This window comes from Ictalurus furcatus, chromosome 9 (assembly GCF_023375685.1).
Source record: "Ictalurus furcatus strain D&B chromosome 9, Billie_1.0, whole genome shotgun sequence".
In the NCBI taxonomy this organism is placed as follows: Eukaryota; Metazoa; Chordata; class Actinopteri; order Siluriformes; family Ictaluridae; genus Ictalurus; species Ictalurus furcatus.
This window is the reverse complement of record NC_071263.1, coordinates 12,327,045-12,351,970: the sequence shown is the minus strand read 5'-3', so window position 1 is coordinate 12,351,970 and position 24,926 is coordinate 12,327,045. Positions and strand designations below refer to the sequence as shown.

At 39.7% G+C, this 24,926-nt stretch overlaps 3 protein-coding genes across 6 annotated transcripts in view; 2 read left to right on the top strand and 1 right to left on the bottom strand.

The window, feature by feature from the left end:
- Positions 1-8,294, bottom strand: part of cmpk2 (cytidine monophosphate (UMP-CMP) kinase 2, mitochondrial) — a 9,654-nt gene extending 1,360 nt beyond the window's left edge. The window contains exons 1-5 of one of the 2 annotated variants that reach the window (XM_053633431.1): positions 6,970-8,294; positions 4,305-4,428; positions 3,863-4,064; positions 2,945-3,178; positions 741-813 (exon numbers count right to left, since the gene is read on the bottom strand). In XM_053633431.1, the coding sequence (XP_053489406.1) occupies positions 741-813; positions 2,945-3,178; positions 3,863-4,064; positions 4,305-4,428; positions 6,970-7,923 (1,587 nt within the window). In that variant the 5' untranslated portion in view covers positions 7,924-8,294. Of the gene's footprint in view, positions 814-2,944; positions 3,179-3,862; positions 4,065-4,304; positions 4,429-6,969 lie in introns of both variants that reach the window. The other variant, XM_053633430.1, reaches the window with a different exon arrangement.
- Positions 7,748-11,653, top strand: rsad2 (radical S-adenosyl methionine domain containing 2). Of its 2 annotated transcripts, none has more exons than XM_053633432.1 (7): positions 7,748-7,886; positions 9,272-9,692; positions 10,123-10,284; positions 10,503-10,732; positions 10,829-10,978; positions 11,169-11,201; positions 11,407-11,653. In XM_053633432.1, exons 2-7 carry the CDS (start codon positions 9,371-9,373, stop codon positions 11,569-11,571), a joined length of 1,062 nt encoding a protein of 353 aa, XP_053489407.1. In that variant the 5' UTR covers positions 7,748-7,886; positions 9,272-9,370; the 3' UTR covers positions 11,572-11,653. The 2 variants fall into 2 exon arrangements, with proteins under 2 accessions (XP_053489407.1, XP_053489408.1); XM_053633433.1 differs by having other exon boundaries at positions 7,768-7,886; positions 9,258-9,692.
- Positions 11,654-16,805: 5,152 nt separating this feature from the next.
- rnf144aa (ring finger protein 144aa) overlaps positions 16,806-24,926 on the top strand; it is a 38,795-nt gene continuing 30,674 nt past the window's right edge. Inside the window, exons 1-2 of one of the 2 annotated variants that reach the window (XM_053632769.1) lie at positions 16,806-16,889; positions 17,264-17,550. The gene's annotated coding sequence lies outside the window, so the exon portion shown is untranslated. Of the gene's footprint in view, positions 16,890-17,263; positions 17,551-17,651; positions 19,943-24,926 lie in introns of those variants that run through there. The other variant, XM_053632770.1, reaches the window with a different exon arrangement.

Genomic DNA, 24,926 nt, shown 5'->3' with positions numbered 1-24,926 from the left:
CTTAATCTGAACAATTTTAGAAAGCACTTGTTTTATATAACACCACTGGACAGTAATCTCAGAATCACATTTTGCTTTTAAAATCTGAGTGGAAAGTATGTCCCACACTAAACAGCAGGGGGAAATAAAATAACTTTCCTACAGGATTGCTCTTTATTAATGCTCAGAAACACCTACAACTGGTGGAATTTCCTGGCCCACAAGGCCCTGATAGCTTTTAATGTGGCGTGCTCTCTGAGCTCTCAGAGGAGTGAATGCAGAGCTGACCAACAATGGGCCCTTGTGCAGAAATCTAATTGAAGTGATTGATGAATTCACTGAGCCCTTCGGTTCAGTTCCTGAGCTCCAGTGTGAGGGGAAAAACATAACACAGAGCGTATGGAACATGCAAGGCTATAACCCTGTATATGGGAGTTGACATCTCTGCCCAGCATTCATAATAACTTTCTCTCTCGTGTCATCAGTGTTACTCTGTGGGAAGTGAACAGGTTGTGACATGTCAGGATACAGGATTTTGACGGCTGCTGGGCATTAACCATGAACCTCCTGTGCGGCCAACACTGTCTAAGACCTGGGACTATTTTAGTGGGGGTGGAGGAACTATTTGTCTAAGGATAGGTTATGATTATACTACCATCTAGTGGACACATGGGGTATTGCAGCCTTTGGGGAATTCATTGGTGGTCTGGGGTCTGCAAGTTGTATTTGTTTTTAATTAAACACAGCACTTGTTGGAGCACCTGCTCTGGGCTGGGACTGGCATCCACAACGATACAGGCAGGGTTCTGGATTTTCTTGTAGGCTTCATCCACTCTAGAAATAAGTAGGCAAATTGATTACAATCAAAAGTGCTGAAATGGCAGATAAGATTTTTTTTTAATCAGTGGTTAATTCATTTGTAGTCACCTATTTATCATAACCAACATCCTTTCTTATTAAAAAAGCAAGACATAGACTTGGGCACCACTAGGAACACCTGGGTATGTATATGTAGGTTATACCTGTGCTAGGAACTTATTAATTGATCTAAAATTGACAGAAGTTTTGAAACTTTATGGTTCTGCATTTTAAACACAGCCAACACTTGGTTTTGGTTTAATTTTGGCAGGAGACTGTAGAAAAGGGTGCTGCTTATAATGTCTCCATACTAAAGGAAAAGTGAAAGACCTTGTTTTCCACAACATATAACCAACTCTATACCAACATGTCAATTAAGACAGGATATATTTGTGTGGTGGCCTGGAGGGGAAAAAAACATCAGATGTTGCTTAGTTGTGGCAAACAGTAGGCAAAAAGCCAAAAATCGGCTTTTGGCCAAAATTGTATTTAGGAAAGCATACATATAAAGAATGAATATAGAACCAGTTTACAAACATGGTGGTAAAACCAGTTTACTTCAGGTCCACCTGAAGATGTCTAAAACCTTTCTAGTTAAGGGTGATTTCCTCACACAATGAATATGAGGCTTTGACCTAGCTAATGGATGGCTACATGTTACAGTGAAATGAACATACACTTAATCAATCAAATCAGTTTGTAATCAAGTACCAGCTTTCAAAATGTCTGCAATGTTCCTTTGCCAAAGTGAAACTGAAATGATATCTTTAAATGAATTTTCTCCCTTTTCACTGGTTACTCAGGGTAACCAGACTTTAAAAATATTTTAAAAATTTCACCATATGCAGAGGTGTTGCTACAAGACAGGCAAGGCAGGCAACTGTACTCAGGCCCCCCTGAAAGCCAACACTCAATCCTTGAAAATTTTAGCTCTCAATGTATGGAATTCTCCCAAAACCTCTGATGGATAATGTATAACCCCATACCAGGAACATCCTGCTAAAGTGGGTCCTATCTCACTAGCAAGTGGGACTTGCACAAGTTTATTTTGTATTGTTGCACTTTTCAAAATGAAGAGAACTCGCCAGTCTGGAAGCAAGAAAAAAAGCGAACACAAAGAAAAGCAAAAGAGAAAGCATAAATGTAAGTGGTGGAGATATTCTAATAAAATATTTTTGATGAGAACTATAGGATAAGCCATAAAGTAATGCAATGCTAGCCCAACTTTTTTGGCAAGCAAGCAGCTACTGTAGATAGGAGTTGGAGCATGTTCAGCATTTTACTCAAACTGTGTTGATAGCTTGGTCTTTTAAAGTACAATACTGTGTAAAAGTATTTTAAAATGTTTTCTGCATTAAAAATGATTATAAAGAGCAGTAAAGAGTTATAGATTAAACAAAGTTAATATTTGGTGTGACAACCCTTCAGTAGACTCAGGTTCATTTCATACAGCTTAATAAGGTAATTGGCTGGTAAGTTTTACTGAGCATCTTGGAGAATCTCACACAGTTCTTCTGGAGACTTTGACCATCATACTTGCTTGTGTTTTTGCAGGTAAAACCTAACAGACTACATTATGGTGTTTTTTTTTTTAGATGTATTATGTGATATGCTACTTTCTTTATTGACATACATACATCTTCTGTTGGAAAAGTAATGTTTGTCTAAACATCTAAAATCTTTTTTTTTACTGACTTTTTTGTTTATACTGACTGAATTCATAAAATTAAGTCCTAAAACATCTAAGACAACACTTCTATTTAGAAAAAAATGGGGGTGTCAAACACATTTGCACAGTACTGTATATACAGAGTATAAAATAACAACAATTTACCAAAGCCCACACTGGTACATTAGCCCACCTCCCCATATAAAACTAATCCAGTCTGAATAGGGATCAAGACAGAAAAGAAAGTGAACAGGAAAGTTTCTGTTTCATTATGTAACCAGTGTTTGTATTTTCACAGAAACCATGCCTGTCAAATGGGTCCATGGGCTGAGCCATATGTTGCAGTCTTTAATAGGCAAACCCATCCATTCTGCACATGGTTTATGAAGCACCACAGGTTGCGCTTTATGAAATTTGAACAGAAATGAGTTGACCTACTTGCGACGGAACAGGTGATTGATCTCCAGCTGGCTTTCCTCCTCGGTCTTGTCAAGGCCTCTGTGTGTGAGCCTGCGCAGCCTCTCCTCAGGGCTGACACTGAGCAGCAGGACCAGGCTGGGCCTCAGCAGGTCAGATGGCCACTCATAGATCTCTGAGCCAACAGCTGGGAGGTTCTCCTCTCGCCCGCTCACTGCAGTGGCTATCGCGTATGCTGCAGTGCTGTGCCAGTACCTGAGAAGGAAAATCATTCTATTTTTATTTATATAGTATTTTTGCTGATATGATGTCATTGTCATTCATTCTGTATTTCATTCTATCTGTTGGGCTTTCTCTTTTCTCTCTGTTTGTGTCTCTCTCTCACTGTTTCTTCTGAAAGAGCCAAATTGAAATCCAATAGATAAAACAGTTCAGCTTTAGTTTTGACTACACAGATCAATATTTGTATTCTCTCTTTTAGTGTTTTTCTCTCTGTGTCATTTTTCTCTTTAACAGAGTTTCCATCCACTTGTGTGAACTCTAATGTTGTGCATTCCAGTCTTTCCATGGCTTTATTTTTCTGGAAACATAAACTGCCAAATTATTTTAACATACTCTTTAGTGTGTTACTGTATGACTTGTTGGACATGATCCATGACTGTGTTTGATGGTGACTGTTGATTACATCATCTTGTTGCTCCTTCTACAGAACACTTTTTCTAGGTGTATTTGATGAAAACATGACACTTTGCACTTTCTTTTATCAGCGTTTTGGAAATCTGCTTCAATGATATATAACACTTGGAGTGAAACATATCCTCACTCTGGCTATCTCTTTGCCTCCCTTTTTTGTTTCACTTATACATTCGTGCCCACTTATCTATGAAACAGGTGACAAATGATGTGTGCTACTATGTGTATTTGTACTACATTTTGTACCTGTCTACAACTACAGGAGCATGAGATGACTCTCTGGCTATCTGTGCTGCAGTGATGTAGTTCCCAAGGGCATAGAAGGCCCTGCGAATGAGTGGTGGCTCCGCGTCAAAGCGTTGTCTGAAGCGGGCCAGGCACTGAGGGGGAGATTTTAGCAGAACTGCACCCAAAGCCTTCTGCAGGCTGCAGGTCAGAGTAGTTTTACCTGTGTACATAGATAGGAGTAAGAGAAACATGTCAACTTTCTGTTGTGTACCTTAGAAGACATGTTCTTTTAGTTACATATTGATCTTTTCTTAGAGAATTCTCAGTGACTTTGCAATTAAGTTACACAAAGTACATATAAGTGTAACTTCTAACTATAACTGCAAGAACAAATTCAACCACAGTAATCTTAATTAAATGACTTGGCATTTGTCAAGATTTATTTTGACTTATTTCTCACCTGTAGCATCCAGCCCTTCTATCACAATGACTGGAAACCTTTTATCATGACTGTTGTTGGACTCCAGCTGTTGCTCCATCACCAGCTCCAACACGGCCTTGGATTCTGGTATGATGTCACAACACTGGGGACACAAAAGCACGATCGGGTCTTTCTCACATCTCACATCTGGGCAATGTATTTGAATAGCCCAGTTTTTCACTGGTAATTAAAATGTTGAGAAAATGGGTTAGGGAAGAACTGCATGTCGGCATTAAAAAAGCCCAATGTGGAATTACTAGATATAGTGCTTATGTCTTGTCTGGACACAAAGATTTGTATGTGTTGGTGTTGCCACAATACAAAACTTTTGACTTTCAGACTGATACCATTTTCTATCTCATGATACTGGTATTTAACTTTTATTTCAACTGATATTTCAACTTTTGTACACTTAGGACAGGGGTGTCCAATCTTATCCGGAAAGGGCCGGTGTGGGTGCAGGTTTTCATTCCAACCAAGCAGAAGCCACACCTAAGCCTATTGAAAGCCAAGCTCAACTGATTAAACAAGTGGAATCAGGTGTGGCTCCTGCTTGGGTGGAATGAAAACCTGCACCCACACTGGCCTTTTCCGGGTAAGATTGGACACCCATGACTTAGCATGTACCTTTTACTAGAAAGATGCATGTAGTGTACTTTAAGAGCTTTACTGTAAAAGGGTCAGATAAGGGTACAATGACAAGGAAAGGTACAGTTTAGTCTCTCGCTCTCTCTCTCTCTCTCTCTCTCCCTTTCTCTCTCTTTCTCTCTCTGAACGTGTGTACAATATCCTGATCAGCTGGTCCATGTGAATAGGTTTCATTTAACAGGAACGTGTGAGCTCATGCTTAAATTATTTATTGTTTTATTATTGTCTGAATTGTAGTGTTGCGTATCTAGAACAGGGGTGGGCAATCTTATCTGGAAAGGGCTGGTGAAGGTGCAGGTTTTCATTCCAACCAAGCAGGAGGCACACCTGATTCCACCTGTTTAATCAGTTGATCTTGGCTTTCAGTAGATTCAGGTGCGGCTTCTGCTTGGTTGGAATGAAAACCTGCACCCATACCGGCCCTTTCCGAATAAGATTGCCCACCCCTGATCTAGAACATTCATAAAATCCTATTACACACTTAATAAGTTAAGATAATACTGTAGTTCCTGAAAAGCTATATTACACTTTGCCTTTTATAGGAAATGAGGTGTCATTTTGGATACAGACTTACTGAAAGAGCAACTGCCTTTACAGAAAAGACATGGGTTTTTCGACTATTCACATGTTATATTTCACATATCTTTCACATGTACTGGATTTTTCAAAGGTAGTGCATGTGTTTTTATTTTGACGCGATTTTTACACATTATTTGTTAATGACATCACATGATAATTTTTTTTCACATGAGACATGGAATTTTTTACACGTGAAAAGACATGTGAAAAAGTCACATGGTTCATTTATTTTCACATAATCACATATTTTTCACAGGACTTTGCAATGCTGACTTGAGTTCAAGGAATAACATTCCATTTGATTACATAATCTTTATGATGACAGGAAATCCATATGATTTGTCAGCTCTTGCTCTTGTTACATCAAGAAATTAACCAAACAAAGCGTCAATAGCTCACATTAACCAAGACTACATTTATTTACAACAATAAATAAACAAGAATTAATGTAATTCAACACCACAAAATCTTATTCAAGGTTGTAAAGGACTAATCAAGACCAAACAAGAGACCAATTTTTTTAGCGATTTTATGCACAGCATCACTTAACAGACTGACGAGCTCCATCTCTCTTTTAAACTTTCTGCCATCTGTGTGATTGTTGTCATGATCTGCGTACAATAATAATGTACACATATTTATATGGATAGATGTGTGTATGCGTATATTTAGGTGTGCATGTATGTACATGTATATATCTGTGTATGTATTTATATGCATAGGGATATATATGGGTATGTATAGCATGCGTCTATGTGTATTTGTACTTCTGGAAAGACATGAACGGACACTTTATTTGTATGTATTTTTACTGTGTATACATTTACTGTAATGTCTCTTTTAAATAAGACATTAGAATGTTTTGCTTGGATTAAGGGATTGAGTGGCATTGCTTGATGGTACGAGTTATTGTGCGAATTAGGTAACTGCATAGTAATTTGTAATTGATAATATTCTGATTATTGTGTTTATTGATTGACTGTATTGTCTATTTTGGTCTTGTGGTTTTGGTTTTGTTTTTCTGTTTATGCCCTTAATATTAATAAAGGAAGTCTAAGTCTAATATCAAAAAGCCTATGCGTACATTTTAAAAGGCTGGTACTCAAAACAGGCCTTTCACTAGTTTTAAGAGATTTTTAAAATTCAAACAATAACTTTATATAAGAAAACCGTATGGTGTTAGTACTCAATAATGGTCCAGAATAGGTCTAGGACTGGTTTAGTCAGTTGGGGACACAGTGTTACATGGTGCTATACTGCCTGTACTATTTAAGTTGGTATTGATGGTATTGGTATTAATTAGGGACTGTAAAGAGATGAATACTGCAGTAAATAATTCATCCAACACTGTAAGAGTTCATTTAACTCTGAAGTAATGCTTTAAAAGACGTAGATCAAGCCAGTAGCTGATTGTTACCTCTTGAAGCACTTTGTAAGCATCTTCCATTTGATAGAACACGTCTGAGTTTATAATGTTCAATGTTGAAGGATGATGCTGTGGCTCGGGAGCTGGTGTGACGTAATACTTCCGCTCGCGCTCCGCAGGCTCCTCGGCCACAGCTGAGCACAGATACTCTCCGTTTTCCTCGCGTGTGTACGTCAACACACAGAGGCGTACCGGACCTTTCTCCTGGAACTGGGTCACAGCTAGCTCTGCAGAGGACAGTGCGGAGTTATCCCGCAGGAAGAATCCCTTTATGAGCGAGCTTTTGATGTCGGGAAGGAAAGAAGCCGAATCTAAAAGGTCGCATCCTGGAGGAAGGTTTTCAGCCAGAGCGTTTTTAAGTTGCGCGTGAGCGCGCGCGCTCTGAACTCTGTCATCGCAAAGCGCGTACACAGAAAACAGTTTCCCGCTCCCGAACAGCGCCTCCAGCTCGGTATTGTGAGCGCTGGGTTTTGAGCTCAAAGCGAAATAAATCGGTTCCGTCTTCTGGTTGATTTCCACCATAAATACTCGGGAACACCACTGTGCTAAACGGGACAGAGATCTGTTCGCCATTCCGTAGCCTGTCGGTTTAGAGTGCAGCGTGAACACGATTGCACAAGCGCAGTTTATTAGCAAACAGAGCGCGAGACGGAGAAACGAAACTGAGCGGGAAAATGAAAGTGGGTTCAAGAGCAAGCAAGAAACAAAACAATAAGAACGCGTCAAGCTCAGTGCTGAACTCAAAATGCCCAAAATAAATAAATAAATGAATACGGGGCGGCTGTGGCTCAGGTGGTAGAGCGGGTTGTCCACTAATCGTAGGGTTGGCGGTTCGATTTCCGGCCCGGGTGACTCCACATGTCGAAGTGTCCTTGGGCAAGACACTGTACCCCAAGTTGCTCCCGATGGTAAGTTAGCGCCTTGCATGGCAGCTCCTGCTACCATTGGTGTGTGTGAATGGGTGAATGAGACACAGTATAAAGCGCTTTGGATAAAAGCGCTATATAAGTGCGTGCATTTACCATTTAAATAAATAAATGTAGATATTCCAAGATTAGAAACATGTATTAATGGGTGTGCAATAGTACAGAGAAAAGGGGAATCACTTTCCAAAATCGCAAAATAAACAAATTAAATTATGTGTGTGTGTGGGTACCTTTTCCTAGAAAGATAGTGTAGTGTACCTTGGAAGCTTTACCATAAAAAAGGGTCAGATAAGGTAAGCTACAAGGACAGTTAAAGTTAATTATCCCTCTCTCTCCCTTCTCCCTCTCTCTATCTCTCTCTCTTTCTCCCTCTCTCTCCCTCTCTCTATCTCTCTCTCTTTCTCTATCCCTCCTCCCTCTCTCTCCCTTCTCCCTCTCTCTATCTCTCTGTCTTTCTCTATCCCTCCTCCCTCTCTCTCCCTTCTCCCTCTCTCTATCTCTCTCTCTCTTTCTCTATCCCTCCTCCCTTTCTCTCCCTTCTGTCTCTCTCTATCTCTGTCTTTCTCTATCCCTCCTCCCTCTCTGTCCCTTCTCCCTCTCTCTCTCTTTCTCTATCCCTCCTCCCTCTCTCTCCCTTCTCTCTCTCTATCCTTCCTCCCTCTCTCTCCCTTCTCCCTCTCTCTATCTCTCTCTCTATCCCTCCTCCCTCTCACTGTACCTCTCTCTCCCTTCTCCCTCTCTCTCTCCCTTCTCCCTCTTTCTCTCTCCCTTCTCCCTCTCTCTCCCTATCTCTCTCCCTCTCACTCTACCTCTCGCTCCGTTATCCCTCTCTCTATCACTCACTCTTTCTCTCTCCCTCCTCCCTCTCACTGTACCTCTCTCTCCCTTCTCCCTCTCCCTTCTCCCTCTCTCTGTCTCTCTCTCCCTCTCACTCTACCTCTCTCTCCCTTCTCCCTCTCTCTTTCTCTCTCCCTCTCTCTCCCTTCTCCCTCTCTCTCCCTCTCTCCCTTCTCCCTCTCTCTATCTCTCTCCCTCTCACTCTACCTCTCTCTCCCTTCTCCCTCTCTCTATCTCTCTCCCTCTCACTCTACCTCTCTCCCTTCTACCTCTCTCTCCCTTCTCCATCTCTCTCCCTCTCACTCTACCTCTCTCTCCCTTCTCCCTCTCTCTATCTCTCTCCCTCTCACTCTACCTTCTCCCTCTCTCTATCTCTCTCCCTTCTCCCTCTCTCTCTCTATCTCTCTCTACATCTCTCCCCCCCCCTGTGTGTGCGCGCGCGCTCGCGTGTGTGTGTGTGTGTGTTTGGGAGGATGTACGGGTGTGTATACAGTATCTTGATTATGATTTCATTAGGTTTCGTTTAACAGGAATGCACGAGCGCTTTCGTTTTCCATTCTCCACCTCGCCTTATATAAACACGAGTCAGCTGTCAGCTGGACACAGTGGTGAGACACAGCCGCCCAAACATGTTGCTTTCCAATCAAGTGGCCTTGGTGTGGATGCTCCTGCAGCTGTGCATCAGTAATGTGCACTCTAAGCTTTCGGAAGTGATGAGACGGGTGTTTTCTGCCTGGATGGGTGTGAACAGGGGGCAGGTGAATAGTCAGCCCAAGCGCCCTAAACTCAGCGGCACGGCGCGAGGTGAAGTCACAACACCGAGCAGTGTGAACTACCATTTTACCCGCCAGTGCAATTATAAATGCGGCTTCTGCTTTCACACGGCAAAAACGTCCTTCGTCTTGCCTATAGACGAGGCGAAGAGAGGACTCCGACTATTGAAAGAAGCAGGTAGGTGAATTTATTTTTAATTTTTAATTTAATCACTAGTGCAGAAATGTCACATTAACTTCATATGTGAAGGTTATTTTTACCTACGTCACATGTTATGTTTCACACACTGGACTTTTCATCTGCAGTCTTATGTATTTTTCCACATTATTTTTTTCACGATTCATTTATTTTCTACGGAGCCCCTAAAGGGACATGGTGGAGGAAAAAAATTGGAATGGGAGAAAAAAAAACAGAGAAAAGTTTTTGCGTTGTGTCGCAAAACATGTCCCTTTAGGGGCTCCGTACTTTTCATGTGTGGGGCAAAGTGTTTTTATTTTTCAGAAGTGATCACATATTACTCACGTGATTTCACGTGTTTACTTGAATTGAAATGAGCATGACGTCTTTTTTTTTCCTTTTTCTACCAATCCACTATTATTATCATTAGGAATGGAGAAAATCAACTTTTCAGGAGGAGAACCTTTCTTGCACCAGAAGGGTGTATTTCTGGGAGAACTGGTGCAATACTGCAAACAAGAGCTTCAGTTACCGAGCGTCAGTATAGTCAGCAACGGAAGCATGATCAGGGAAACCTGGTTCCAGAAATATGGTAAGCTGTAGGAAAGGATTTGAACACTAGATGGCAGCAGCAGCTCATTCCATTAACCCTTGTTCCATGTCAATCATGTAACAAGTATGGTTTAGTCAAAATGTTGGTTATGTTCTCAGATCATGAGAAGAGATGTAGTCAGTTGATTAAATGTGATGATGTAAATCTATTTTTACATATTCAAATTAAGATTACAGCAAAATCGATGTCATTTCTAGGAGAATATTTGGACATTCTAGCAGTATCCTGCGACAGCTTTGATGAGGAAACCAACCAAGTAATCGGTCGAGCCCAGGGCAGAAAAAGCCACATAGACAACCTGTATAAAGTGCAGAACTGGTGCAAAGAGTACAGAGTGGCTTTCAAAATCAACTCAGTCATCAACACTTTCAACGTTCATGAAGACATGACTGAGCACATCAGTGGACTTAATCCTGTGCGCTGGAAGGTAGCGAGCACTGATCTCAGAGTCATGTGGTAAATGTAATATAACTACACATATTCTGCAGTTACCAAATGTCTAATGTGTTGATTTGTCCCATAGGTGTTTCAGTGCCTCCTGATTGAGGGTGAGAACACAGGTGAGAATAGCCTTCGAGAAGCAGAGAAATTTATCATCACTGATCAGGAGTTCCAGGATTTCCTGGACCGGCACCAAAGCATTAACTGTCTGGTCCCAGAGTCAAATCAAAAGGTAATATCAATTATAACCTTCTATTTCAGATCCAGAGCCAGCATTTAGTATATCAGTATAAGTTTACAGAGCAATGTTGCAGTTTCTATTAATTATTAAGTTATTGTGTAGCGTGATACAGTCCAGGGATATAATTTAAGACTATATTGTTCACCCATATGTTTGTGTATTTATTTATTCATTTTTGCAGATGAAAGACTCCTACTTGATTTTGGATGAATATGTAAGTACAGTCACAGTGGTTATTAGGTTATTAATCAGTGGTTATTATTATGTTTTCTGTGTGCTTATTCATACATACCATTCGTACAGAATATTTTACTAAGGCGTATAGTACTTCATATACTGTATATTACAAAACGGAGACTAAAACACAGTTTAGTATTTTTATATATGATACTTCAACTTGGTTATATTTATCGCTGCAGATGCGTTTCCTGGATTGTCGAGCAGGGAGGAAAGACCCATCAAAGTCCATTCTGGATGTCGGAGTAGAGGAAGCTATAAAGTTCAGTGGGTTTGATGAGAGGATGTTTCTTAAAAGAGGGGGCAAATATGTGTGGAGCAAAGCAGAGATGAAGCTTGAGTGGTGATATGCCACAATGTTAGTCATATGTAATTGTTGTTAGCTGTTTGTTTCTATGTTAACAACCACTTAAGGAATGTAATTTAATTTTTAAAAAAATGTATGCTTAGTTTTAACATATTATTATTGTTATTAAATGGATTTGACTTTCTGTAAGTGTCTGTATTAACATTCACTTAAAGAATGTAGATGTATTTTATTTTATTATGTTTAAAACTATTATTATTTTTATTGTTATTATTAGTAGTAGTAGCAGCGGTAGTAGTGGTAGTCGTATAGTACCTCTGCAATATTATTTCAGCATACCTTTTGTATTATTTTATGCACTTTATACAAATTAAATGCATTTTGTCTATATGTTTTTAAATAAAGATCTATGTTTTTAACAAAATGCTATGTACTAGAATTTGATTAAAGTTAAAAAACAAAAGAAATTAGAGGTTCCATCCATCCATCTTCTATACCGCTTATCCTTCCTTCAGGGTCACGAGGAAACCTGGAGCCTATCCCAGGGAGCATCGGGCACATCACAGAGCACAATCACATACACATTCACACACCCACTCATACACTACGGACACTTTGGACATGCCAGTCAGCCTACCATGCATGTCTTTGGACTGGGGGAAACCGGAGTATCTGGAGGAAACCAGAAATTAGAGGTTCCCTTTTGTAATTATTATTTTGTTTCATTGGTTTTGTGCCATATCTGATCGTGCCAGTAAAGAAAAAGATGTTCCCTGGGATAGGCTCCAGTTCCCCGCTACCCTGTAGGATAAGCGGTACAGAAAATGGATGGATGGTGCTTTGTAGCCCTCCTGTTTGCACACACTCTTAGAAAAGAAAGGTTTCTGCAATGCATAAGGGTTCTACCTGGAGCCTTCTGGGAAAGGAAATTACTCACAAAAATATGTTGTCAAATTGTGCTTCAAACATAGGAAAACTCATTATACAAAATTAAATTACATATAGTATATGATAATAATGACCAGATAATGTGTTCTAAACAGATACAAATGCAAATATGAATAGAACGTGACTATTAATTTTTTAGAAGGCTTCATAGGGCATTTGGTTGAGACTAGAGGTGTGCATTGGGACTGGAATCCCATGAGGCATGACAAAAAGTTGTATGAGTGAGGTTTTTTACTTTAATGATGCTTATGAGACAAACAGAGACCACTTTCATTAACATGTCACACTATGCAGTGCTTTTATTCTTCAGTGACTGTTTGGTCAGCGCCAAGGTAGTTTTTTTTTTTGGGGGGGGGGGCTAAATGTGTTAGAAGATATTGTAGGCAGGTACAAACAAAAATAATAACTGCATGAGACCACTTATGAAATCAGGTGATGTAGCTGAGGTTGAAAAACTGTCAGAGCCAGAATTCCCTCACCATGCTCACAGTGCTGACATTTCTAAATCTGTTTTTTCTCTCCAGTGTTTTTCAGTGTTTCCAGAGGCATACCCCTAGGGTTAATATTTCATTTTTACACAGCTTCTTTGGGTTTAAAATCTACAGATACAGACATGGATATTTGGCAGTAAAACATATACAGATACAGATAATGTAATTGTGTTACACTCCTAGGTAGCATCCATATCATACTATTATTATGAAAATCTCAGCCTAGGTATTTACACTGGAAAGCACCTCAAGACTGCATGTTCAGTTAATCATTTTCCACCCAATTTTCCTGCTGGAGGCTTCATAGAGACAATAGGTTGAGCACATCTATGGTGGCCCAGAAGGGCAAGGGTACTCTCTTTCTGGTATAGGAAAGTGCTCTCTTTCTGATATATGAGAAGTGCTCTCTTCCTGGTATACCAGAAAGAGAGCACCCTTGCCCTTCTGTACCACTGTAAATGTCAGTTCAGATGTCTCTATCCCAAAACTCAGACCCCAACTTTTCCAAGGGTATCTCAGACATTACTAAGCAAACTGTGAGATATAATCTCTCCAGCAGACCCTGGGTCTACTTTGGGTCTCTGAACAGTGGGACATGCCTGATACAGCTCTAAAGGAAGCTGAGAATGGGGCATCCTGATAAGGTGCCATAATCACCTCATCTGGGCTCTCTCAATTTGGAAGTACAGGGGCTCTACTCCAAGGCTCTGGACTGTTGAGCTTCTCACCATAACACAGTAAGCAGGCCTAAGCACTGCACCTCTGTGGAGGAATCTCATTTCCACTACCTGTACTTGCGATAGACTTGTTCAGACTTACATTCCTAACTCTTGCGATTACATGTATTTTTTATTAAGTTCATACTGTTTTAGGTAACATTTTACTGCAATTAATGAATAATTCAAAGTCATTTCTGAATACCATGTTTGAATGTAACTGTGATCAAAATTTTAGTTTGGGCTGAAGAGCTACCAGCTGGCAATACACAGACTGAGCCTGTCAAGCACATGAATTAGCACTTAATTATTAATCTCTAACTTGAGAAAAAAATAAAATTCTTTTCATGCTGTACTAACCTCTAACATTTCCCTAACAGGGTTTTAGCTCATTGGTATTCTCACACTCTGACCAACTGAACTAGTATGAGTATATGTTTTTGATTGAGACTACAAGGCATAAGAGTTTCTGCTAATTGTAAATATAAATATAAGCTGGTAGACCATCTTGGCCTACTGGTAAGTTATTTCACATAACAATAAACTGAGCAATAAATGTTTGAGATTTTGAAATTACTTTACTCTTGTGATATATTCTTAAAAACAGCTTGTCTGTGACATTTCACCAATCTGGGCTGTAATCAATGGGCATTGAAATACATTAAATAGCCAAAAGTATGTGAACACCTGAACATCACATATATATGTGGGCCTTCCCCAAATTGTTTGCACAATTTTAGAAGCACTTAATAGTATAGAATGTCTTTGTATGCTCTAGCGTTATAATTTCCCTTGACTGGAACTAACATGTTCCAGCATGACAATGCCCCTGTGCACAAAGCAAGCTCCATGAAGACATGGTTTGCCCAGGTTTGTGTGTAAGAACTCGAGTGGTCTGCACAGAGCCTAGACCTCAACCCCACTGAACACCTCTGGGATAAACTGGAATGCCGAACACACCCCAGGCCTCCTCACCCAACATTAGTGCCTGACTTCACTAATGCTTTGCGGGTGAATGAGCACATCCAAACAGCCATGCTCTAAAATCTAGTGGAAAGCCTTCCCAGAAGAGTGGGGGCTTTTATAAAAGCAAATCTGGAATATGATGTTCAGAAAGCACATATGGGTGTGATGCTCACGTGTCCACATACTTTTGGCCACATAGTTTAAATAAATGTGATTGTAAATTCTAAATAGATAGTTGGGTAATGTATCAAAATTCTTCATCATTCATTCACTTTTCATCTTCGGTAACTTATCCAAGTCAGAGTCACTGAGGTTCTGGAGCCTGTCCTGGAAACACGGGGGGATGATGGGAATATACTCTGAATGGAACATGAGTCCAGTGAAGGCACCATGAATACAACCTTTTATGTCTTTGGGCAAATTAGAGTCACTAATTCACCAACTGGCATGTGGGTCTTTAAATGGTGGGAGACACCCCACGCAGACACAGGAAGAACATGTGAAGTACCAACCCAGGTAACTGTCTGTTCAACCGCTGCAATCAGGCTCCTCAGGAGGAGATTCTTCCCTCAGACCATCAGACTCATCAGTACAGATATGTCCACCACTCAGTCCATTAGGAATCCATAAAGACTATCCAGTCACTCTGCACTCCACTGAAACTCTACACACTGCACTTTGCAATTTGTAATGCTACTACATGTAACATATGAGCATATTTAGTACACATAACATACTGCATATTTTGTACATCCATTTTTGCACATTCCTGTATGAATATTTCTTATTTCCATTCATCCATCCATTTTCTGTACCGCTTATCCTACACAGGGTCACAGGGAGCCTGGAGCCTACCTCAGGGGACTCAGGGCACAAGGGGGGATGGGACAACCAACCCATTGCAGGACACAACTGCACACACACACACACACACACACACACACACTCACAATCGATCCAATCTTGGAGGTGCGAGGCAAATGTGCTAACCACTAAGCCATCGTGCATTTCTTATTAGCTTATTTCTTATTCATTTTAAATGCACAGTCTAAAAAGCAATAGGCCAGGTTTTCATTTTACAGCAAGTTATAAATGGTAAATGGCCTGCACTTATATAGTGCCCTTTGACCTTAGCGGTTCTACAAAGTGCTTTACACTGTTTCTCATTCACCCATTCACACACACACTCACACACCAGCCTGGCTGACATTGAGAGCAACTTGGGGTTCAGTGTTTTGCCCAAGGACACTTCGGTATGCAGGCTGGGAATCGAACCACCAGCCCTGCAATTAATGGACGACCCGCTCTACCACCTGAGCCACAGCCACAGTTGTAAGTTATCTCAGCTGAAAACGCCCCCTCCCCCAAAACAATAGATACCCTCATAGAATTTGTAATTGTTTTAATGGTTATAATGGCAATTGTAGGGGCGCATAGTGGCTTAGAGGTTAGCATGTTTGCCTCACACCTCCAGGGTTGGGGGTTCGATTCCTGCCGCTTCCCTGTGTGTGCGGAGTTTGCATGTTCTCCCCGTGCTGCGAGGGTTTCCTCCGGGTACTCCAGTTTCCTCCCCCAGTCCAAAGACATGCATGGTAGGCTGATTGGCATGTCCAAACTGTCCATAGTGTATGAATGGGTGTGTGAATGTGTATGTGATGGTGCCCTGTGATGGATTGGCACCCTGTCCAGGGTGTACCCCGCCTTATGCCCAATGCTCCCTGGGACAGGCTCCAGGTTCCCCGCGACCCTGTCGGATAAGCGGTATAGAAAATGGATGGAATGGCAATTGTGCAGAATTGGGTGTGGGTCTCTAGTGGTAACTCTAGTCATCTAGTGGTAACTTGTTTGCCTTCTATTAGTGACATGTTGTCACCATTATGTCTAGTGGATACCATTAAGGACCAATAATGGTAATAACAATGGTTTTAATAGTTAGCTGATGGTTTGTAATGGTATTTGTAGTGGAAACCATTAGTGGCATTTCTGTGATAGTTTCTAAACTGTATATAAATGCGTGCCCAAAAAAAAAAAATCTTGAATCTTGATTTCTTGTTAATAAAAAATTGTACGAGCAATATGAAATGGCGCGTGTTATCCGGAGGGAGGCGCTCGTGCGCGGTTTGTTATGGGATGTGTTGGCACTCATCCTCCTCCGAAGCGCCAACTAGGAAACGGTCAGACAAATGGCGTCTTCATAACACCTCAGCTGATTCTCCCAAACTGCGCGGAGACCTGCGGTAAGCAAAACACGTCTCCGCGCTTGACTGCGACTTGACATTGCGTTGTTAGAAATACTGGAGCTTTAACAGACACGTTTTTGATGGCTAAAGACGGAATTTCCGCATCATAAACACAACAAGCTGTTAATAACACAGGCAGGTTGGCGAGGTGGGCTTTCCCCTCTCCCGCTAGACACTGTGCTGGTTTACTTAATGTGAGCTACGTGTGATGTATCATAGACACTTTAATACAGTTTATTATATCGCTGACAACACGGCTTTTTAACGTCGAGAGCTAGCTAGCCAAAATGCATAGTATGGCTTGATACCTTTTCATGTAAGTGAATATTTTTTTTGATCGCTTGTTTTGTTATTTCTCCATTTATCCACAGGTTATTCAGATGCTCTCGGTGAGATGAAGACCTCTGAAGGCAGACGATGACCTTCTGAAGTCCGTGAATAATATTTTACATGCGTGTGAAGCGTCAAAGCTTCATGGTGCTCACATTGCACTGTAAGCTAACTAGCTAGTGCACTATAGATAGCAAGCTACTGTTAGCTGCTCCACATCCTTTGGCAGTAATCTGTGCTGTTTGAGGTTTACACACACACACACTTTCACAGCCAGTTTGTAGCTCCTGAAGCTGGGACTAACTCGGACCACATCTTTGAAGCTAAGGTGAGTAGTTCTTTAATAATAATATTAATAATTTATAAGCTGCAACCATGATAAAGAAATGATGAGCTGCATGTACATGAGTCTGTGTCTCCTTTAATGAAAAAAAAAAAAAAATTCACCTTGAACGATGACTTTCATTGAAATGTTGGACTATTTTCATTTTTTTGTTTGCTACGTAAGCAGTGGTGTAGTGGTTAGCATGTCTGCCCGCACCTCCGGGGTTGGGGGTTCTCCTTGTGCAAGTTCTTGTGCTTCAGGGGTTTCTTGCTTCAGGTTGGTACCCCATCCGGGGTGTCCCCCAAATAATGCCCCGAGTTTCCTGGGATAGGCTCCAGTCTCCTCTGCGACCCTGTATAGGATAAGCTGTATGGAAATTAGATGGATTGATTATTTGCTACATTACCCACACTATCGTTTGACAACCTGCTGATAGTGGTGCCAGTGGCATATAACCTCTTTCACTTAATCTCTACATAAAGAGACTGATGCAACGGCGCTTTAGTCTGTGCAGCTCTCTCGCCTCCTCATCTGTGGTCTGTGCTCAAACCTCATCCTATGGAAATTAGATGGATTGATTATTTGCTACATTACCCACACTATCGTTTGATAACCTGCTGATAGTGTTGCCAGTGGCATATAACCTCCTTCACTTAATCTCTACATAAAGAGACCGATGCAATGGCGCTTTAGTCTGTGCAGCTCTCTCGCCTCCTCATCTGTGGTCTGTGCTCAAACAAATAAGGTTCCAAAGCTTCAACTTTCATTTCATAGATTGTTTGCTAGCTGAGCAGAGTTCTCTGCTGTAACTTATTGCATTGCATTGCATTTTTGTACCATTGTTCCCTTGTGGGAACACAGAGTGGCACAGAACTGCTTTTGTGGTTCTCACATGAAACAAGTGAGCTAATTTGCTAAACACCTCACAGATATTTTTATATGAATATATTTGACGCGTTTCAGGGTGGCCTTTGCTTTTGAGAACTTGTCCTGCTTATAGATGTTATGATCATGTGTTCATTTATAAAGCCCAAAATCATATCTGGATGTGATTCACATTTAATCCATAAGTAAATGGACAGATCCCTTAAAACCCTTATATGATTTGTATAAGGTCAGTTTCAGGTATCAGTCAATATGCATTTCACTGATTATCAGTATCATAACAAATGTGGAATAAATGGGATTGGTGCATCTTTACTAAAATCATATTTCAGTGGACTGACTGCATTTTTTAGGGAGAAAATGGAAGAACCCTTATAAGGTAGAATGAAGGGAAGGAGTCACCCCTCCCTGGATGGGTAAGATGGTGATGAAAGTAGGAATACACGAGAGCAATTCCAGATATAATCTGCAGAAGGAAATATGTCTTTTTGGTCTGCCTTGCTAACAATATCATGGCATTTACTCTAACATTTTGTGAATTAGGATCCTGCTGTGTTTGTGTTTTGAGTTGAACTGCTTCTGTCTCGGGTAATATTATAGTTTAGACTAAGCCTGAACATGTATTTGCATGTTATATGCCTTTAGCGTGTATATTAAAATGTCTTCCTGTTATGTGTCAGTGCTAGTGAAACTTATGTTCAAATCCCTGGCCTGTTAGGTCCTTGAGTGTAAACCATTATCCCTCAGAGTTTTGCCTCACTTGCAGGTTTCATTCTATAAAAATGTATCTGCTAAATGAATAAATATAAATATCTTCCTAAGCTGCTCATACTAAAAGCACCAGTTACTGTTGCTTATTACTATCAAACTTTTTTCTTTGGTCAAAATATAGCCCTGCCCTATTTCGTATAGTATAGTGTAGTCTATTTTGGTTCACCATTCATTAAAGAATATTTTCATACTCCATGTTATCTGATGTCTCAGTTTCAACAAGCCTACAAATAGAGAAGCTTGAATGTCTCGTTTTCTGTTTAAGCACTCTTAAAACTCCAGTGTGAGTGAGAGTACTTCTGTGCTCTTCCATTTATCCTGACCAGTCTTGTCTGCCCAGTATACTGAAGTGCTGTATCTGTCTCCTTTATAGCAGCACGCTGTATTCCAAGAGATGGGTCACTTGTGCTACACCATTTTGATGCTATTACAGCATAAGATGTAGAGTTAGAGACCTTCACTTGCCAAGAAAATAATGGCTATAGTTTTGGCAACAAGCCTGAAGTTTGTGCTTCTCTGCTTGATTGGAAAATGAGGAAACCACAACCTTTTTGTTTCCTCCTTCAGCAACAGACAGCCATTTGATATTTTGAGAACTAAAACACGTCAGCCCTTGAGATGACGTTCGAAATTTAATCACTCTAAATCAGAACTACTTGTGAGTCATCAGTCAGACTTGGAACCGTGCTGCTTTATATTGAATTAATGTATCTGTGATTAGGACTGCATGAAACTCCTGGTGAGTACAAAAAGCGTTTTTATTATTATTATTAATGTGAATGTTGTTTAGAGAGGCAGATCCTAAAAATGTGGCTCTTGAAGTGACGTGCTGGATACAGTTGAAGTGCTTTACCTTGTATTTTTAACGTGGTAGTAAGTTGATTGTACTGTATGAATGTACAGTAATGTGCTGTATGACAGCGTTTGCCAAACTGATCCTTAGAATCACCAGACTGCAATTTTTTTGCTCTCTCCCTGTTCACAGCATTCCAGAACCAAGCCATAAAGAACACTTAGTACAGAGGTTTCTGAGCTGGTAAACAAGCCAAATATGCAGGGGTATTAATGTCTGCTTTGGGAAACACTGCAACAGATAGATTAGCAGATAAAATGTGCTTTTTATGAATTGGCTTATCAGTTTACCTGTCAGGTGATGCTCATTTAGAAACTTACAATTTAGACTGGCAATGCTGGGATTTGAACACTCAACCTTCAAACCTCAGGTTTAGTTCTAAAATATGATTGGCTGAGCCACATTCGAAGCTGTTGTAAAATCCTGAATATACACACCTATGACCACACCACAAAAATTAAATTCTGTATTATTTAAGACCAATGAAAAGTTTACATTTATACTTACATTTTATACCTACCATTATACTGTCTATAAAATAAATTAATTGTTGTTTGTATGTTGATTAGCAAACAAAGCTTACTGTTAACACATGAAGTTGCATGGCAGAAGTTTGTTGGCTGATAATATTATTAATAGTGTATTAAATTATTTATTGAACACAATTTTTTTTTCATTTTCTAAAAGCAATAAGCCTAAAGTCTATTTTTAAAACCAGTGAAATGGTTGGTTATAAATCAGAGCGGGGGTATAAAAAACGTATGAAAATCAATTGTACAGGGTTTCCGAAAGCAGGACAATTGATACATCATGAATAGAACAACTTCTTACGTTTGTAACTTCTTTTGTTGTGTTATTAATGTTGTTACTGTGTGCATGTGTTAATCTCAGACACTCCTTCTTATGACCAGTTTGCATATTGAGTCATACAGCAAAGGCAAGGCAAGAGCAGGTTTATACATGGGAACAGGAACAAACATTTTTGTGGTGTACTTGTAACTTTTCTTGTGTAAAAATTAGGCTACTTTCAAAGGTGGCTTATCATCCGTACACACCATCAGCCAGAATAAGTGCCCTACGTGAACTCCAGGATGAAAGTAAAGAACAAATACATGTCCACCCAAGTATGTACTTTGTGAACTCACTATTTTGTGTCTCTTCAGGCGTAGTCACACGAATGGCAAAGAAGGCAAAGTTAGAAATCAGATTCTTTGTCACTGTTAGAGCTTCCAATGAAAATAAAATTATCTTTTTCTCTAGAGAGGTGAAGCGCAAGACTTTGAAAAGAAAGTCTGTGGCAGAGTCAGGTCTCAATAGAGAATCTTCACCTCAATAATCAAATAAAACGTGCATCATATTAATATTGTTAGTGTCCTCACTACAGATGTACAGAATTATGTCTTATCTGTCATGTTTTTGTGTATTTCGCATGGATAATTTAGGAATAATTCTAAAAGGAGGTAGACAATGTTTTTTTCCTTCTTCTATATCTGGTATCTGTAAATCAAAAAAACCAACAACATTAAAATCAAACTTTTGTATCACGAAGGACTGTACCACTTATGGGGATTAACACTGTGTTGAGCTCCCTGTAGAGATCAAATGATTGATCGGTTTTGCCAATTAATTGGCACTGATAACCGAGCAGCTGAGAAATGTCTGCTGTCATTATACAGTACGAAAGCGGGGTGTAGAGGTGAAATAAAAACTACCACTGACAAATCCTGTGATATTTGAATTTTTTTTTATTTATTCATTTTAGATGTTTCCATTTTTATTTGTTATTTGGAGTGTTCATTTTTGGTTCATGTATATATCTTATTGACTTTAACATTTATTAATTATAATATATTTAACTTTTAATATATATATTATACATTTAATATATAATATATATTTCATTTAGTAAAGTACAGTACATTTTCATGGTACAGTCAGTACTGTTTATTTTTGTAATAAAGTTCAGCAATATTTTACTTTCAGTGTTTCCATTCATATCATTCGGTTGATTCATCAGTTATAGGCAGGTAGTGCATAACTTGGTTATCGGTATTGGTAAATTCCACTACCGGTCGACGTCTAGTTATTATGGATTTCTTTCCCTCAGGTCTCCTGTATTTTGCAGCTTTTCTATAACCATGTATAAACTTCTAAAAAGCAGTGTTCTAGTCCAATCATTACTGCCTTACAGTCCATAAGTGTCTGCCTAAGTGTCTAAGAGTTTAATTTGATGTTAGTTTATGATATTTTAATGTATGATATTTTCTGTAATATCCCCTACCCCAGTGGTTCCATATGTAATTGGACAAATAATACTGATCTTGACTGTAAGCCATAAAATCCAGATTATTTCATCATGAATCGTACAGTCCTAGATGCCAGCCCTACTGTAGAGCACTTGCTGAAGGCTTGCAGTGTTTAGATGAGACCTTTCACTCCCAGCAGTCATGTCCGTGACTGAGCATCTTCTCTTTGAGTCACATTGTTTCACATCTCATTTGTTGTGTTCATTGGGCAACTCCTGGATTTTCTGTATTCACTTCACAGCTTCAGTTAGTCAGCATCTGTGGTTAGGAAGAAACTGATGTGGTGAAAATGACGTGGGTGAAATGTAGGGAAAAGGCTGGAAGGTGCTGGCTCATCATGTTAGGGAAGTGTTTATTTCTGGGAGAAAAACTCAACTTAGCAACCATACTGGCTAGAGTGCTATGTAAGATGTTATCTCAGGGGTGAGAGAGGAATGGCAGCAAATTCAATTTTGGGCTTTTAAAAGAGGAGGGAACATGCTGTAATGGATGAAAAAGCAAGAGGGTTTTTTTGTTTGTTTTTTGTTGTTGCTTTTTTTTAATGAAATGTGTCTTTCCACTTTCTTTGAACATGAAACATGTAATACTGAGAACTGTGTCTTGCTAAATAATTAGCAATACATCATCTTGTGATAATGGATTTTTAAAAGTCATTATGCTGTACTGTAAGGACAGTGAATACAGCAGTAATTTCTCTTCTGTTTAACTGTGAAATTTGTCACATGATGGTCAGTCACCATCATGTAATTGGTATCATTTGAGAGTAAAAGCTTGAAAATGTACTGCAAGACACTAATTACTGTAGATTTAAAAAAAAATCTCCAAAAATTGCACAGTGTGCTGATATTTAAGAAAGCAATGTTCCGTGTCCTCTCTATTCTGAGGTCGGCAACTCTCTGTCTGTCATTGTTGAGAGACAGTAATGATGATTCTCACACTCACTGAACTAAATTCTCACTGTGCTTGTACCCATTTTAAACCGCACTGGAAGATTTAAAAAAATTAAAAAATCCATGAATGTCGGCGAGCAGTATACCAGAAATGGTGTTATTTTTCTGAAATGTGTTTTGCACTGGGATTGGTAGTTTGTCAGTATTAATGCAGCCTCTGTTGTGCATCGAGACATCTGCATTTGTCAGTGTGAGACAGAGAATCTGTTGAAAACCTGAGTGAAACTGAGGACAGTGAGTCTTGAGGCACTGGCCGAGTCATGTGATTGTGTTTTCTGTTCAAGTGTATCTCTTGTACGCAGAGCACCAGAGTGTTGCACGTTGAGGAGTAGCCACTCTGCACTGTGTTTAAACCTGGCCACTGTGCTCACTTCATAGACTTTGTTAGATAGTGCTTAATTAACATCTGATTTTGATTAAGGCGAGAGATTTTAAAAGGATAGTTCACCCAAAAATGACATTTCTGTCATGTATTGCTCACCCTCATGTTGTTCCAAACCCATAAGACTTTCCTTCATCTTTGGAACACAAATGAAGACATTTTAATTAAACCTGGGAGAATTCTGTCCCTTTATTTACAGATTTCTGTCCCTCCATTTACAGTCCAAGTACCCAGAACTTTCATGTTCCAAAAATTTTATTAGAATTTGATTTGATTTCTTGGTTGTCATTGTACAAACATACAACTAAATTATGGACTTGCCAATGTATACAGTTAGAGAATAATTAAGTTCATATTACAGGCAAAGGCCATATACAACGTAAATGAAATAAAGTGCTCATAGTGTTATTGCAGTAGAATGACACCAAGAGAATGACACCCATTGTGATGGGTTTACCTTCCTGAGCATTCTTAAGAAGTACAGCTGCTTTAGTGTTTTCTTGACTAGCGCTGTGATGATTATCATCCCTGAGAGATCCTTTGAGATGTGTGTGTCCAGAAATTTAAAGCTGGGGACACACTCCACCATCTCCCTGTTGATATGCAGTGGTGTATGAACATCCCGCTTCTTCCTGAAATCAATAATGAGTTCTTTTGTTTTCTTCATGTTTTGAGTCAGATTATTTTCTGTGCACCACACCATCACATGTAAAAAGTTCATAAAGGCATTGTAAAAGTAATCCATGTGACTCCAGTGGTTTAATCCCAATTTTGTGAAGTGGTACAAATGCTTTGTGTGTGCAAAAAGTGTGCTAAAATGAAGTCTTTATTCACAAAATATCTTCACTTCCGTATAGATCTCTGACGCGTGTTCATGAGAGAGTTGAGAGTTTTAGTTGCTTGGACTGTAAATGGAGAGACAGAAATCTCCCAGGTTTTATTAAAAATGTCTTAATTTGTGTTCTGAAGATGAACAAAAGTCTTATGGGTTTGAAACAACATGAGGGTGAGTAATTGATGACACAATTAAAAATTTTGTTGAACTATCCCTTTAAGTTATCTATTGTGCTGGTACTGGCAGCACATGTGCATTTGAAGCTGTATCTATTTTCAGTCATGCACAGTATGTATCTGAGGGGTGGACAAATTATTAATGTATTAGCTAGGAGTGAGTGAAAGCTTCAGTGTGCTGCCCAGTCCCATGATTTGGTTTCCTGGAAAGTGGAAGGCTA